At 41.9% G+C, this 16,774-nt stretch overlaps 5 protein-coding genes across 5 annotated transcripts; 3 read left to right on the forward strand and 2 right to left on the reverse strand.

Moving 5' to 3' along the window:
* Positions 1-1,672: 1,672 nt before the first annotated feature.
* BJ212DRAFT_1304613 (uncharacterized protein) lies at positions 1,673-2,456 on the forward strand (the record flags this gene model as incomplete). Its single annotated transcript, XM_041333638.1, has 5 exons — positions 1,673-1,868; positions 1,980-2,104; positions 2,154-2,166; positions 2,225-2,247; positions 2,298-2,456. The coding sequence occupies 5 exons, from the start codon at positions 1,673-1,675 to the stop codon at positions 2,454-2,456; spliced, it is 516 nt and encodes a 171-aa protein (XP_041186521.1).
* Positions 2,457-3,830: 1,374 nt separating this feature from the next.
* On the forward strand, positions 3,831-4,992 carry BJ212DRAFT_1304614 (uncharacterized protein; the record flags this gene model as incomplete). Its single annotated transcript, XM_041333639.1, has 4 exons — positions 3,831-4,034; positions 4,332-4,397; positions 4,479-4,793; positions 4,912-4,992. The coding sequence occupies 4 exons, from the start codon at positions 3,831-3,833 to the stop codon at positions 4,990-4,992; spliced, it is 666 nt and encodes a 221-aa protein (XP_041186522.1).
* A 5,770-nt stretch (positions 4,993-10,762) lies between these two features.
* BJ212DRAFT_1304615 (uncharacterized protein) lies at positions 10,763-11,083 on the forward strand (the record flags this gene model as incomplete). The annotated part of the gene is made up of 1 exon (XM_041333640.1): positions 10,763-11,083. The coding sequence occupies one exon, from the start codon at positions 10,763-10,765 to the stop codon at positions 11,081-11,083; it is 321 nt and encodes a 106-aa protein (XP_041186523.1).
* Positions 11,084-12,283: 1,200 nt separating this feature from the next.
* BJ212DRAFT_1487079 (uncharacterized protein) lies at positions 12,284-14,531 on the reverse strand (the record flags this gene model as incomplete). The annotated part of the gene is made up of 2 exons (XM_041341226.1): positions 12,284-12,561; positions 14,456-14,531. 2 exons carry the CDS (start codon positions 14,529-14,531, stop codon positions 12,284-12,286), a joined length of 354 nt encoding a protein of 117 aa, XP_041186524.1.
* Positions 14,532-14,811: 280 nt separating this feature from the next.
* On the reverse strand, positions 14,812-16,347 carry BJ212DRAFT_1304616 (uncharacterized protein; the record flags this gene model as incomplete). The annotated part of the gene is made up of 4 exons (XM_041333641.1): positions 14,812-14,872; positions 14,909-15,315; positions 15,550-15,837; positions 16,222-16,347. 4 exons carry the CDS (start codon positions 16,345-16,347, stop codon positions 14,812-14,814), a joined length of 882 nt encoding a protein of 293 aa, XP_041186525.1.
* Between the last annotated feature and the right edge of the window lie 427 nt (positions 16,348-16,774).

The raw sequence follows: 16,774 nt of genomic DNA on the forward strand, positions 1-16,774 counted from the left end.
AGGTTTTGATGTGCAGATTGTCAAGGCATTGTGTCTAAGGTAATCAAGCAGAGCTTAACATCACACTGAAAAAGTTTCATGGCTCTTTCAACATAAGTTTCAACACACTTTCAGTGTATTTCAAAATCTTACTTTGAATGCCACTATAGTGTTGTAGCCATATTTTGTATCCAGAGACTGGTTTGTAAAGTCTTTTGATTTGGTGGGTGAGACTACTGCAGTAATTGTGATGCCTGCAGCAAAGTTGTTTTCCATCATTTTCTTGATTTTCTCATGTTATGGCAAGAACATTAATGTACAGTCATATGAAGTTACCATATTACATCAGGTAACTGACCTGAAAAAGATAAATTCTTAGCAAGCTTTATCTAGCATAAAATTCCTATAAAAACTACCAGAATTATACCCCACATGAGAAACCTTTGAATACCTGGGCTTACTTAGATGGAATCTGCCAAATGTGTAATTGTGACAGTCTTGTTGCAACTTATCACCAAGATGCCAGATAAGGCAACACCTACCTGCCATGGCAAAGGAAGATGAAGTTGTTCAGAGTGACCATGGTTACCAACTTGAAGATTGCTGACAACACCCTATTATTTTGCCTTGAGCTGGTTATGACATGTAACAATTGGCTGTTTTTGCTTCCTTCACACTCACTGAACAAATGTTAGCCTTGGGTAAGTGTCTATAGGGCTGGACTCTATATTAGCACAGTACTGTTAAGGTCGCATGCTCAAGGGGGTCAGATCACAAGGGCTTGGCCTCAGCTCAGTATGCTGTGCCCCTTTCCCAAGTATGTGCCCTTAATTTCCAGGGGCTAGAACAGTCATCTGGAGTTTCCGGGATTTGACTAGGGTGGACAATGGATATCTAGATCTGAAACATGAGATAAATCTGACAGATGTCTAGATATTACTTAGGGCAAGCAGATAAGACTAATCTGGACGAAGTCCGGACTAGAAACTAACAGAGGATAGACTACCTTAAGGTAGAGTTGGAAATGTAGTCTAGGATGCAATCTTAAGACTTGGAATATAACAAGAGACTTGTCTTGAGTCTGGAGGACACAGGAATGAGCAGGAACTAAGATGATATTTGAACTGAAGTATTTCTGAGAGTTACAGGAGGTTTATACACTGTAGGTATCATATAGGAATCAGTTAGCAAACACAAAGGCTATTAGTAAGTAGGACAGATTACTAATAATGAATACCAGAAATGAAATTTATGTAACAGATCAGTAATCAGAAGGAAAACATAGTTAACCAGAGTCCGGAGACAGGGGAAGTCTAAATGGGGTTGGGCACTGATATAGGGTTTGGATTCTGGAAGGAAGATAAAGATAGATCAGATCATTTGAGATCTGGATCTCGGATCTGGATATCTGGAGAAGCGGATTTAGAGTTGAGAGTCCAGAATGGCATATGACAAGTACCAAGCTGTGCCTGTGTACTTGGGTGATGCAAGCAGAGCTTGTCATTGCACCACTGACAATAACTTCCCTGATGCTAATATTAGACATGTAGTTGTGACACTAGCCTGCAATGCTTAAGTCTGCTAAGTACATACTTTGGACTATGCATAGCAGTGGATTAACATCTAGCCCAACCTTGGTGAGCTGCAATAATAAAATACAAAGAGGAATGCTAACTCTAAGATGTTGCTGACAATGAGCAGGAAGCACCTGGCTGGAACAGTGCTACTGGAGAACCCCATCACATCCTTTGCAATCCCTGTATTAAATGTGGAAGCCATGTTCAACAGGACAGAAACTCCAATTGAATTCCTTGTCCTAGATGAGATTAAAGGCATCAACAATACATCAAAGGAGACCTTCCAAACTTGCTGGGTCCCCACTATGAAAAGTAACAAACTCTTAGGATACATACTCCTGCCAATGTGGTACCAGGCCACTTGGCTTAAATTGTCTTACTGCATAGTTCTTCACACCCAGATGTGAAATATATGGGTGGTAGAGGAGGAAAATGCAACAAAGGACTTGGTAAAGGCTAAGGAGATTATTCTCTATGAGAACTGCAGTACATTGGTGGCACAACACATGCTCACCAGATTACTTGTGGTGGATGAACTGGTTGCCTGGGTAGAAGAGCATCTGTGTTCTTGATGAATGGAAAGTCTGTTGGTGCCAGGATTGGTTGAACAGTAAGTATGTAAAGGTCACTTACACAGAAGTGCAATTCCTCAATGCTGATCAAATCAGGCCAGAAAACAAGGCATTCTTCAGTGAGGACTTTTTCTCAAGTCTCATTTCTTACCTTGTAAATGTAGAGTAGGATTGGAACATAAATACCAAGGGCAAGGGCCTGTTGTTTCCTCCTGACAACCTGCAAGAATGGTTTGATGATGAGATCAATGGGCTCAAAGAGCAAATATTGAAACAAGAAGCACTTGTGGCTTTAAAGAAGCCAGACAAGTACACTGAGACTCATTAGTATGAAGGGGCAAGGTTACCAGGAATATGGCACAAGGGTCAGAAGCTGCTGCCATATTTCTGGACCAAGTGGGTATGGTTACAAATGGTGACACAACAGTTGTGGATGAGAGTGCAAATCTATGTGTAGCATGAGGCCTCAGACAAGATTTCTGAAAAAATAGGTATGCTATGATATATACAATCATGCATGATGGCCAATTGATCTGGCCCAGATGCTACCAACATGTTCAATACATTTGAGGCTTGGTTGGTCCTTGAAGGACATGTTTGCAGGCATGATGAGCAGGAGCATAATTAAGCCTGGGATGTTAAAGATGACATTCTCTGGCAAGCACTGACCAAAGTCAGCATCAAAAAGAACAAATCTGGTTGGAAATGGATTGTGTCACAGATCACCTTGGGCAAAAACATAACAGATGTGTTGAAAGCAGCCATGCTTTGATGGATGGAGAAGTTGGCCAGATTACACAAGGATAAAAAAGCCAGAGAGTGAGAAGCTCAATGTAAGCAGGAACAAGAGAATGATGAAGTGAATGTGAATCTGGGTGGTGCTGAATATTCAGGTGAGCACAAGACACAGTTTCTTGACCTAGCAATCAAAATTACAATCCTTGGTTCTAGGAGATGTGAACACACAGGTGAACAATAATCATGATTGATCTGGATCTTCTTGTTAAGACACAGAGGTCATTGATGCCAGAAAAAAGACTAGTAATCTCACTTTGCTTTGCTTTACCTTGTGCTGACATGCAATGTAGGGCACTCTGTTACTCTTTGTGCATCCTTTCATTTTGCATTCTTTGAACTAACTGCCAGCAGCACTTCTATCTATTTCATCTTTGAATTGTTGTAGGCCATGCATGTCCTTCCAAGTGGACTGCTACCTTTATGAGATCTGGGGGTTGTTTGGGTTGTGTCCTTCTAAGTAGACTGTCACTTCTTTGAGTTCTGGGAGCCCTCCTCTGCAGTCCCAACTATCTACCACACTACTCCTTGTATGAGGAGGCAACTCTGGCATTGGCCAGCCTTGTGATAGGCAGGATGGTGCTCACTCTGCCCTTTAGAGGGCAGAGTATCAGGTCATATGGCTTGGGTGGAGTTGTCATCAGGGCTGCTGTCTTGTTTTTTTTATTGAAATTTCAGAACACAGAGGAGCTGAGGTCAATCTTTCATCAACACTTGTATGAGTTTTGATTTGTGATGTGTACTTGTATGTTTGGGCCAACTGTAAAGAGCTGAGCTTGGATCAGACAGAAAGATAGTGTGGCTGGATGTCCACATGAGGTATAAGTGATGACAATCACAAAATCATAACTGTTTTCATTAATCACCATTCAAATATATCAACTTCCTGGTGTTGCATCACCCAAATATGTGTCCTAAACAATTTGCTGATGCTGCAGGACTGTCCATGAAAAAGGCCAAGGTCAGTGCAATTTTCAGTGGCATCTCAAGATCTGCTCCTGGCAACATTAACATTGGCAGTATGGTCAAATTGTCCAGCAATCCATCACCTCAACTCAAGGCAAATAACCTTATGAACAACCAGAGCACCATAATTCCTCTTTCTATGAAGGTAACAACTGGCACCTTCTGGCACTTCTGTGGCAACCACACAGAGTCTCTCTCCAAACATGAATGTGTTGATTGTAGGGCTATCATATGTGAACAATTTGTTCTGTGCAGCAATGGCTGCATCTACCATAATACTGTGGAGATTGCTGAGAAGCATTTATGGTGCCCCACATGCTCATGAATGGGAGACAGGAAGGACAAGCCCTTGCAGTACATGTTTATTAGCTTTGGGAGGCAAAAAAAAGTAAAGATAATGTGGTTGATAAACCTAATTAACCTGAACCTGGAGTTGATGAAGGATGACTACCTGGCCAAATCAGTGATTCTGGAGGTGAAAACCCACTTTCAAAACTTTAATGACAATGTAAGTGCAGCAAATTGCTACTGTGATTTTAGCATCCAATAATTTACCTACTTCATCGACAGTTGTTCACATACATTTGAGTCAAAGAAGCTGGCCCCTGGCATACAATTCATTACTCACAACATCAAAGCTGGTTTATCTCCCAACACCTTTCTTGTCATGGACATACATTATAATGAATACACTGGTGGTACCAACACCACTATCACCAAAATATTGACCATGTACCTTGGACATGACTTTCTAAAATCAATAGCATTATCTTCCAATGCTGCAAGAAGTGATAAGACTGTCAACAGAATGGTGAATGGGAATGCACCTTGGTACAACCTAACTCCTCATGCTAGGAGAGGATGGAGAGGATTGTTTATGGCGAGCTGTGGCCCTGCTATTAGAGTCAGTCACCACTTTGAGGCCATGAAGGGTTTGGTGGAGAAGTACATATGTTATTCATCACATCAGCAGCCCACTCATCTTTTTTCAGCAATTTTATTGATTTCATTCTGGCATTCAGCATATCTGGGACTTTGCTGGCCATGGTGTCCAATATAGTCCACTCACTTGTTATGGATACCAGCATCTTTGGATGCACTAACATCTGGTTAGTGCTTTGCAAATTGATGGCTTTCTTCAATGCATTCTTGGAGTATACCACTGCAGTGATTGTATTCATCAGCACAGTCAATGAACACTGTGTTGTAGACTACCATCAGATTGCACAAGAGATTCCCAGATTTGGCACCTTTGGATATGAGTTTAAGTCCTGTCCTATACCAGGTTGCCAGCCCTCCCCTGCTGACATGCACATGTGCAATCATGATGTCAAAGTGCACCTCAGGTGCTTAAAATGTAATTGGAGGTTGGTATCTGCTAGGACTGATGCCAACAACAAGCATTTCAAGAGAGTAAACAAGGTGGTGGCACCTTAACTCTTCTGGCATCATTTCCCTCCTTCAACTGACCTCCAAAATTATTTCATTGAGCTCACTCATATTGAGCAAGTTCAAGGTACATTATCCTACCAAGAGAAGAAAACTGGAGATAAGAAATAAAGAGAACAGCAAATGTTGGGAGCAAATCATTGTTAGTATCCAGAAAGATTCAGAGATGGCACATGGGGACTCTTATTGTATGTGTTCATGATGCTAGTGAAATGATGTACTGCTGCCCTTTTGATTACTGTACATGCACATGGTGAAACAGTTGTTCATGTAGATTAAGACTTCTTTGCCAAGCAACCTCATACTGTTAATGCATGTATGATCCTAGATGCATCATCTTTGACTTGAATGAATTGAAGGCCTGTGAAGTTGACTGTTGAATCTTGTCTACAGATACCATATTCTATTGCTTTACAAGGAGAGTATGCTCAAACAGACTAAAGAGAAACAATAACAGTATCCACCTGGTTTCAGCTTTGGAGTTGAATAATAGAGGGTGGACCAGTCAAAATAGACTGAGCACTCTCTGCAGGTATGGTATATGCTTCCAGGGACTCCTTCACTAGATTTTGGAATTTCCTTTGGTTCTGATTTGATCACACTGATTAACATTTACTCTACCAGTATTTTAGACTGTGTTCTATAGGTGTCCAAGCTTAAGCAAATAGCAACAGTTACCACACAAGACCAGGATTGTATATAGCAGAGTGCTTCCAGCACATGATGCAAAGGTAGCTAATGAACATGCTGACTTTGATGTTACAGTATATTGGATCCCAGGTCACTTGGACATCCACACCAATGAAGATGAATATGTAAGAAATTTCACTCCCCCACCCCAGAATGAGTGTCATATCCCACAATCCAGACCCACGTTCCATCATATTCCCATGCCTTCTGAGCCTACATCCAGACCACACTTCATATCTAACTCATTCCCAGATCCCTTCTGCTGTGTGCTCCACACCTCACCAGGATTAACTACACTCCAGATTTACCCCTGAGCTCTGGACCATCAGATCTCCACTGCTAGCCTGAACCATAACCCCCTGTCCCATCTACCCTGTGTACACTCCATCCAGCAAGACATCTGAACTTTACCTTGTCTTGGATTCCAGACTCTATCTACCTTCTCATATCCCAGTCCTGTATCCACCTTGTCTTCTGGATCCCCAGACTTCCAGATATTAACTCTGGACCTATTCCCACCCTCTGTCTGATATCCTGCGCCTATCCCCATTTGGGCATCTCTGCCTTTCTGGCTTTTGGTTACCTCCTGTTCTGTCTTGCTGATTGATCCTTGTACGAGTCTTCATCTCCAAGTTCATTTACTTATGTTCCATCTTACTTACTAATGTGTTTCCACATGCTCATACATAGCCCTGCTCCTTTGCTTATTGATCCCCTCAGGTATTCACCAGTATATAACCCCTGTAGATACTCCTATAGTTTCCTTAGTTTAAATATCAACTTAGACTTGCCCAATCCTCTCTCGGACTTTGGTCCACCTAAGTCTGTCCTACCCATCAAGCCTAGGAATTAATTCCCTAGGCCGGAGCTTTGCCTTTCTGACACTTACCCTCTTTCTGGACTTAGGTCCAATCCCTGTTCTCTCCAACTCTACCTTAGGGTAGTCTACCTCTGTTTGCTTCTACATTGGACAAAGTCTGATATAGCCCCTATTCCTTCCAGACCTCTGGACCTCCTGTCCCTTGTACCTCCGGCATCCTGACCTTCGGACATTCCATCCTCCTAACCCTTGGACATCCTGCCCTCTGTACCTTCAGACATCCTGTCCTTCTGTCATCCATCATCCTGTCCTCCTGTCCTCCTGTCCTCCTGTCCTCCTGTCCTCCTGTCCTCCTGTCCTCCTGTCCTCCGGACCTTCAGACCTCCTATCCTTCCATCCTGTTTCCTGTAGAAGTATTACCTTGCAGTGGGAACTCTCCTGAGCACTTCCTGTGTTCCTCTGGAACTCTCCCATGCTCCTCCAGACATTTCCCGCACTCCTCCAGAAGTCCTCTAGCACTCTCCAGCAGAGTAGCCAGCCTCTGGAAGTCCTTTGGACTTCGTTGGACCATCATTGGACTTCCTCTGAAATGAAGGGCACATACTTGGGTAAGGGGCACAGTGTATGAGCTGAGGCCAAGCCCCTCTGAGTCAGTTTCTCTCTCCTTTGAGCAACATGGTTCTTAACAATGAGCCTCCTTGGGCTGATCAAACACATGCAAGGTAACTGGTTCTCTCTGGCACTATGGTTGTATTTAGCTATAGGGTTCAACAGGTAGTTCTGAAACTATTATAATTTTCTCTCTTGTGAGCTCTTTTGCTGGTATTACTCTTCTATGGGGATCAAACCATTTATAATGCTGTCAATACATTTTGCTTGTGTAGCTAACTTGGCAAAGTGGTAAATTATTTCTAGGTTGCTGCCAGCATGTGGAACTGTACTAGCACAGTGTGAGTAATGACTCAGTTAATCCTATCATATGAATGCATATGTATTGTACAATGATTTGCTATGATGGATCATTTGTCTCAATGCAGCATCCAGGCCTTGCATGCACATACATGTTACATTGATATCTACTTATCCCTGCATTTTCTCAGGCTGTGATTCTTCTCTAGTATAACAAAAATCATGGGTGTAATTGGGACTTGCACTGTTGGTGCTATTGAGCAGGTTGCAAAGCTGCAAGAATAACTTCAAAGTATTTGTTGTTTCTACCATGAACTAGCATAGACACACACAAGACATCTGGCAGAGGCATTACTGAACCTTCTTTATTCCAAATATCTTCACAGGTATCCCACATACTTGGATGAATGTAGGGCATTTATTTCAGGTTTTGATGATCCAGCCAGTGAGAAGATGCTGTGTCCCCACTGTCATACTGACTTTGGATCTCAAGGAACATCCTCTAGCTTTCTTTTACATATGCTATTGTGACCCCAACTGAGACAATACTGTGTGGGAATGACTTTTGTGCCTGATGTGGTATTAAGACATTTCTGGGCCCCAGACTCACCTTCACCATCACCACTCTCCATTGCTTCTAGGATTCCCTGTATAAGCTCTTGTGATCAAGAGAATGATGTTAGTACCACACATTTTTTACACTACATCATTTACAATGAGTCACTTGCAGGTGACAAAGTGACCAGCCTCACCTATTGTCCAAATGTGAACCAACAAGTGCTACCTACCAACAAAGGAAAGGCCCAGGAAACAGCCAACATAGATGCCAGTCCAGTATGTTTCCTCATTTGATATAACTTTATGGTATTCTCTAATTTGCTTTATAGAAATATAGAAATATGTGTGTGCTTTGTACTGGCTAGTGCATTCACACCCTGCTGGAATGATCTATCCACCAGTTCCAAGGAGGTATGTGCTACATCATGGAGAACATCCTATGTTGACTCAGGACACTATACCATGGATACAAATGATGGGCCATGGCACACACAAGTGTTGTCATGCCTACTGGTTTGATAGACTGTCATACTGACTAGGTTTTTCTACTACTACATGTCAGCTCTTCAACACTCAATAGCATTTGCATGTGAATAGTGGGCAGTATAGTAGGAACAGCAACCTTACTATTATATTACACCCTGTTGACACATGTAAATGCCTATCTAAGCTCCTAACACCATCAAGAATCATATCTACACTGTAGAAGTAGAAATTCGTCTCACTCTGTATTTTTTGTCTTAACAAGTCACATTTTATTGAGAGACCACAAACCAGTTCAATCAGAATCATCACTTCAATGTTTATCGACTTCTATTTATGCATATGAACCTCTGAATCATCAATTATCACTGGGTGGCAATCCTGAATCCCAGTACATCACATGACCGTGTCATGTCTGTGAATGGCATGAGAATGTCATGTGATGTGAAGTTGATATATTACACTTTGGCAAATTTTGCTCTTTCTTTCTTACCATTACCTTCACAGGTGGTTTCTCGCCTCTATGGGCATTTACTGTCAATGATGGTGGCCATCTTGCTGCCCATTGGTTATTTTGGTATCACTGTTAATGGCTACCTTTTGCTGGCGTTGCATTTCTATATCTTTGTATCAGTGTTTTCCTTTGTCACTGTGAGATTGTAAGTGTACTATAGTGTACGTGAGATTTAAATTAATTAATTCATGTTTGAATACAATGTGTTCAATGTCAATTGTATTGTATTTCATGATTATGCTGCATCATTCTTGTGTCATTTGGCTAGGTATTCAAGTTAAGATGAGTGTCATTAGATCTTGTAGGTGAAAGTGTTGTGCAATATATGATTGTGTATCATGCACTTGATGTTGTGTATTGCTCCAAGAGGTATTTTCAATGTGCCAACAAGCTCAAGTAAAGTATATCAATTGTACCCACTCATCTGCATGACTGTCTTGTCACTCACTTTCTCATTTCCCTTCTGTCACCCAAGTGCCTCCAATAAGCAGGGGACCTCAATCAGGAGTAAGAAAAAACCTGGAGTTCATACTGATTGGTGGCACAACAGGTTCTAAAGAGCATGAGAGGTGGCCCAACACTTGGAGTTGTGGAGAGGTTAGAAAACATTCAGACACTCATTGACATAGATGACTATATAGCCTTTGAGATGGTATCATGTAGTACCAAATCATGCACATGACACAGGATACCCCATTGGAAGTTATGTGGCATGACACTAATGAGCAGTGACTATCATATATATACAAAATATGATGGAGATGGAGTGATAGGTCAAGGAGACAGAACATAGATAAATAATGTCTGAAGTGAATGATATTTGTACATTTGATGATCATCCACAATCATTATACAATGCTCAGTAGGATCTATATCTTGCTAGTAATCCTGTGAAGTGCATCACATGTCCAATACATCTTCAACAACAAAATGCTTACCATTCACTGCATTTAACAATTGTGAACATTAACTATGAGCAGTGTGATTGTGAACACCAGTCTGTCTTAGTCACTCATCAATAAGGTGAAGTCTGTCCTCACTTCACACTTTCTACAGCCTACATCTCAACCACATATGCCAACTATCAACCATCACTCCATTTGATCCTTCATTATGCCTTCCACTGGTGGATGACCTGCAGGACCATTGAGACTGCCAACTAATGAAGGTATGCACTGTCTTGTGTTCAGTTCACATATTATACTAACTTCAGCCAACTACATCAGTCATTGCAGAACAACCCATTGCAGATTGCATGGATGTGCATGAGCACCAGGCACAGGTCATTATGCATGTCAGAATGTACTTGCACAATGTGACACTCAGCATATATGACATCTTTCAGGTTACTATTGATCTTGACAAAATGATTATCTTTGACAACAACATTGGCAACCGCAACATAGAGCATAAGGCCATCATGTAGCAGAACTGTATTACTGTGCACAAAATGATTAATCTTGCTAAGGTGCAGAAGCTTGAGGTGAACAAGGTGATGGAGGAGTGCACAACCTGGGAGGAGACTGATGATGATGGGGCATATATTGACACACTAATGAAGAAGGTATTGGAGATGCTTGGTGAAATCATTGCAACAAGTGCAGTAATCCTCAAGACCATTGATCCAGTAGTACTCCATCACAACCATACAGCATTATGCATGGAGAGGAGAGCCATGAAGGTAGAGACAGATGTTTCATTCATTGTCACATTGTGTACTGAGTTACAGAAAGAGGTGGATGATGCCCTTGCACATTCAGAGTTCTGGTAGATCTAATAGACCTTAGGGTACAAGGTCAAAAATGCTATTATAATGATATGTAATTTATGTAGGGTGTTCAAATGTTGAATAAATGGTTCCTTCATGTTGCTGCCACCATTGTCGAAGGCTCTATGACCCAGGAGCTGCTTCTAGAGTGGCTTGAGAATACTGTCATAAGTCTTGACATAAATATGTACTGTTGATGTAGCAAAAAAGACTTTGCCAGCTCCCAAAGTGTACAGCCCATCCTGGTACCCTCAGTGTCCATATAATGGACAATGTGAAAATATATTACAGTGCTGAAGTTCACAAGGTTGTTGATTGTTTTGGTGTGTGCTTTACTATATTTTGTGTTTGTAGGTGTGAGTATTCAATTAAATAAAACACTGACTCCATCACCATCAAGACTACTATCTAGCATACAGTATATATGCAGGCTATTAGCACCATTATTTGCAAAGAAATCCATTTGTGTAGAAGTCCAATCTAAGGCAAGGACCTGTAACATTACATTTTTGTATCGTATCAAACACATAGGACAGATGAACCTTCAATGGCATCACATAGTGCAGCAATCTAGCCCAATTGGAAGCTTATCTCTTTCAACTTGGCAATTGTAACAATGTATAAGGACTGAGCTTCCTTATATGTGTTCTCAGTGACATTTACACAGATATTTTTGCTGAACTCATATTCCGTGCAGAATTTGTCAAGTGGTACATCCATCCCTTGAGCATGAGATGGGTACAAGAGTGTAGCACAAGCAGAGTCAGATGAGTCTGACACAGAGGATACTTCTGGTGTGGCAGTAGGCACAGGCAGTTGCTGTGAGTGAAAAATATGGAGAACCTCAGTTCCAATAGTGAAGTTGAAGACTGGTGTAGAAGGTGTTGTGAGAGTCTAGCTGTTGCTCAAGAACAGGACTGATCTTTCGAATATGAAAGAGCTTATGATAAGGCGGCTTCTCCAGTGTTGCTGTCAGGTTATCTTTGGCCTTTATGAATCACCATGTGTAGCAACAGGCACCTCTTTGATAAATGACTTGCTATTGCAGATGCATACAAAACACTCAAAAACTGCACCTACTGGTTTTTCCCCCTTCTCATTCACAGTCAATTCAATCACAGCCTCATTTTCCTTGAGTTTGTGGTTCTCCTTCTGAACAATTGTGACATGAATGGCTGGATTGTTGCCTTTCAGATCTTTTGCTTACTTCACCAAAACATTGAAATCTTTCTTGTTAAGGAGGGATAGGACAGGTTTGGAGAGGACACATGGAATAAGCCAGGAGACCTTGTAATCCTCATGGCTAAGAAGTTGAGGGTTCAGTGCATGTGAGATTCTGATAGAAAACTGTGCTTTCATGGTGTCCTGAGGCTCATCAAGATTCAGTGGACAGGTTTGGTTCCTCAATGTATATTTGCTTGCAGGTTTCTTCATCTCAGCTGCATAGGTGATGCTCATGATGAAGGTGACCTCTTTGACACCTGTTAGAGGGTCAGAATCAGATGGTGCTGCAAAACAAGCAATCAAGCCATGGCCCATGTATTAGGCATCATTTGTAACAGATGTTGGCTCTGCACATTCACCATTTGGATGGGTTTGGAAGTGATGTAAGGATCTTTGTGGGCTAGGAACTGCTCAAGCTCATCATCTTTAGCATCATTGTCAGAGTCAGCTTCCTCTTCCTCCACAAGTTCTTTGATTTGAGTATTGTCCTCATCAGACTCATTGGAGTCAGGATCACTGTCATGCTCTAGCAGGCCCTTGTGTTTTTGGGAGGCAGGAATAGGTATGGATAGGATAATGATATTAAATTACAGGAGATGAGTGCATAATGAGCAAAATTTCACTAAGTCTAACATTTTTGCTAATTGAATAAAAAATTCACACCAGTGCCATCCTTTATGCAAAGAGCTGACAATCACACAATTACACATATACTACAGTACACTCATAATCTCACTGATGAAGAAAGACAAAGAAAAAGTACTTAGTGAGAGATGTGGGAATGTGACAATGAAGCAAGATGGCCACCATCATCAATGGTGAATGCCCATAGAGATGAGAAACCACCCAACATAGTCCAAGGTTTGCATATGGATGATAAGAGTTGGATTAAGAAGGGGGAGGTGGCCACCATAATTGATGGTGAAAGCCCATAGAGGCATGAAACCATCTGTGAAGGTTATGGTAAGGAAGCAAGAATGAAATTTTCCAAAGGGCAGTATATAAACTTCACATCATGTTACATTCTCATGCCACAGCAATAACAATTGGATTGATTAGTAGGGCTGTTTGACATTGGCAAAAGGTCTGTGACCCTGCCTAAAGCATACCATGCAGCCATGACCATATTGATGACCTCAACGAGCTTGCCAATCACTCAGTGAGTGTAGTATAAAAAGATGTTGGTTAGTGGTCATATTGCATTGGGTTGAATCCATGAGAAGTCCAGTGTCTTGCACATTAGCTATGTATAGCTAACTCTATAAGTATCAACTATCTCAATGACAACAAATTGACTTGCTCGATCCTGAGCATGGAACTGCACTTGAGATGAATCAAATCAGGTAAGATTCTTTTGCCCAGATTGCCCCACTCATAAGAAAGGGTGGTGTCTTACATTGTGATTAACTTTGTTGGACAATCCTTTCATTATCAAGAAAGGTGTCAACTGCACTGACATCCTTGGATGATGGTGATAGAGTGATCTGATTTTGCATTGAATATCAAATCATTCCATCAGTCAGGTAGGGGATTCTGTCCAGCTGACCCCATGCTGATTTCCGATGACTGAAGATCTTGCATAATATTGTTGCAAGAGCATGTACCAGTGATCTGGCGAAACCAATGTTGTCATATCCGCATATCCGGATCTCAGATCTGACCCTTATCTCATCTCAGATCCACATCTTATCTCTGATCCTATCCACATCTTATCTCCCTCCAACATCTCATCATTCAATCTGTCCACTCATCTGGTCCAGTCCACAACTCATCTGAATCCACAACCAGTGCTCATCTCCTTTCAGTAACCCCCTAACTCTGGTGTTTTGGTTATCTGTATATCCATCCTGCTCCCTGATCCATTACCTATGTTTCATTTCCATTTCATGATTTGTGATCCATTTCTACTTACCAATAGACTATCCACATGCTTCATACATAGCCTCAGACTCTGCTGATTGATCATTCCGTTAGATACCTATAGTATATAACCTCCTGTAACTTTCTGTAGTACCTCAGTTCAAATATCATCTTAGTTCTACTTATTCCCATCCTCTGGACTTGAGTATCTCCACTCTTGTCACCCTCTGAGACTTAGGATTGATTCCTATAGTCTATCTGTATCTGCCTCTGTCTCTGACAGTCTATTACCATTAGTTTCTAGTCTGGACTCGTCTGGATTAGCCCTATGATACCTATCCCGCATCTGGAAGTCATCTGGATCCATTATGATACTTGTCCGACCTTCCGGACATGTTAGTCTTGCCTTCCTGAAATAAGGGGCAATACTCAGGTAAGGGGCACAGCACACGAGCTGAGGCCAAAGCCCTTCAGATCCAGTTATCCCTTGAATACGACCTTAACAAATGTCAAGAAAGAAGCTTTCTGCTCACTTGGCCCAACACAGTTGGGAATGACTATTCTTATACAATAGATTGGCCATTTACTATTAATGCTGGTTCCAATATGCCCCATCAGGTGCTCACTATATATGGGGCATCTGTAAGCTAATCAACATCCATTTCCTCATCTTGCTCCACAGATGCTGTTGTGTCCATTGGAAATGGCCTGGATTTCCAATGATGTGGGGAAGGAGGAACTCACTTGTTTCTCTTCACCATGGTCATTTTCTTTTGAATCTCCCAACACTTTTGCCTCTCTGTTTTCCTTCTTAAATTCTCATCAGTGTTGAATAGTTGTGAGTCCATCAGGTCAGCTGCAAAGATACACTTTCCCCTGATCAGCTTCATTGTGCGACATGCTTTTGGAGCCTTTCTCTGACTCTCCACCCCCTGTCCAACACAGTCAATCCTGTAAAATGCAGGATTTGTTGTGAATACTATGGTATCATGCTTCTGCATCCACATTCTTATGCCACTTGCAGGGAGATGCAGGTCAGAAAACACCTCACACAACCCTTGCTTCAGCACTGCCTGCTGATCCACTTCCATCAACTTCATCATCCTGTGAAACTCCATGATATACTCATCTCCCTCCCATAGTGTAGACCACTGAGTGTTATTTTTATGTGATGCATCAGGGTCAGGAAAGAATAGTAAGCACCTGTCCACAAATGTTCTCAACCTAGGACTCATGCAACCTGGAGTTACACCCATACTGTTATGCAGCCCAGAATTGTATGCTTCAAATACTACTGCAGTGAGGGTGTCATCAATGCTAGTAATCATCTATCACTTCATGGCCTCCTGAAGTGAATTTGGGCAGAGTCTGATGCCTTTAAATACTTCAGGCATGAGCATCAGCCACATGTGCCTTGTGAATATCATGATCAAATGCCCAACAGAAAGTAGACCATTGAATAATTTGGGCAACCATGTCCATGGTCTCATGATCATTGCAGGTAAGTGTGCAATGGCTGTCCTGAGTTGCATCCATATAGGTGTCCAACCAAGGGGACAGTCCTCCAGTTCTGACTCATGGCCTTGCCATGCATCCATCTGTCCTACCACTCTATCCCATTGAGCCTTTGCATTGATGCCCATGAGGGCCAGCACATTCACATCATCAATTTGCTATACCTCATCCAGGCAAGTGTCACTGTCAAGATCAAAGTCTGGTAAGAAAAATATCCCTGCTGTCTCAAGGACATTTCTATATTCAAGGAGGGCAAGGGATTTGTGGACATGAAAGTTGTAAATGATAGGGGTTGATGTAGTAGAGTGAAGCATGTGATTCAGCAAGCCAGTCAGTATGCCAAGATTTGGAGGATTCTTCTTGACGATAGATATCTGTGTTCTCTGAATCTCCTGCACCTGTCACCTGATTAGCTTGAACCAGATCTTGGATGGGATCCACAGGATTGGATCCAACTGCAGATATTCTCTAGCCTGCATGCCAATTATTACCAGGAACATTTAGCTCACATGTCAATAATGCATATTATGTGGATTACTAACCTTCATATCAATATTATCCAGCATTATTCTAGCCACATGTCCAGTGACCCTATACTCATCTCTAACACCATATGTTTTCTCCTTGCATCCATTGACCACCTTGGTGATTTCAAAACATTCAGCCATGTGGGGGGGGATAGCTTATATGCATCACTGTCAGATGCAAAATGTGCTTGGTTGGTGTTTGATCAGATTGCCTCATAGTATAGGTTGTACATGCTCCTGAATGCAATGTGTGTCTGCTGTGATCTCTCCTGCTGTATCTCAGCCTGGATTGTCCCATATCAAGAGTGTGTTGTGATGATGCATATTCCCTTTCTTATAGCCTCCTGCTCCAAATGAGGCTTCCAATGCATCCAATCTCCACACTCCAATGACCAGAATATCTTGAGAGTGAGGTGTGAATGAGATCCCGACATTCACCAGCAGTTCACTGTGTTTTCAGTTCATCATATATAGCCAGTCAAGGTTGGACAGGTTTTGATACAGTGCCTCTTCTGGTCCTGAGAAGCACCCTCTCTGACCATCCTTCATGAGCAGCTTGATGCTCTTT

This window comes from Suillus subaureus (assembly GCF_016647635.1).
Source record: "Suillus subaureus strain MN1 chromosome Unknown BJ212scaffold_68, whole genome shotgun sequence".
Classification (NCBI taxonomy): Eukaryota; Fungi; Basidiomycota; class Agaricomycetes; order Boletales; family Suillaceae; genus Suillus; species Suillus subaureus.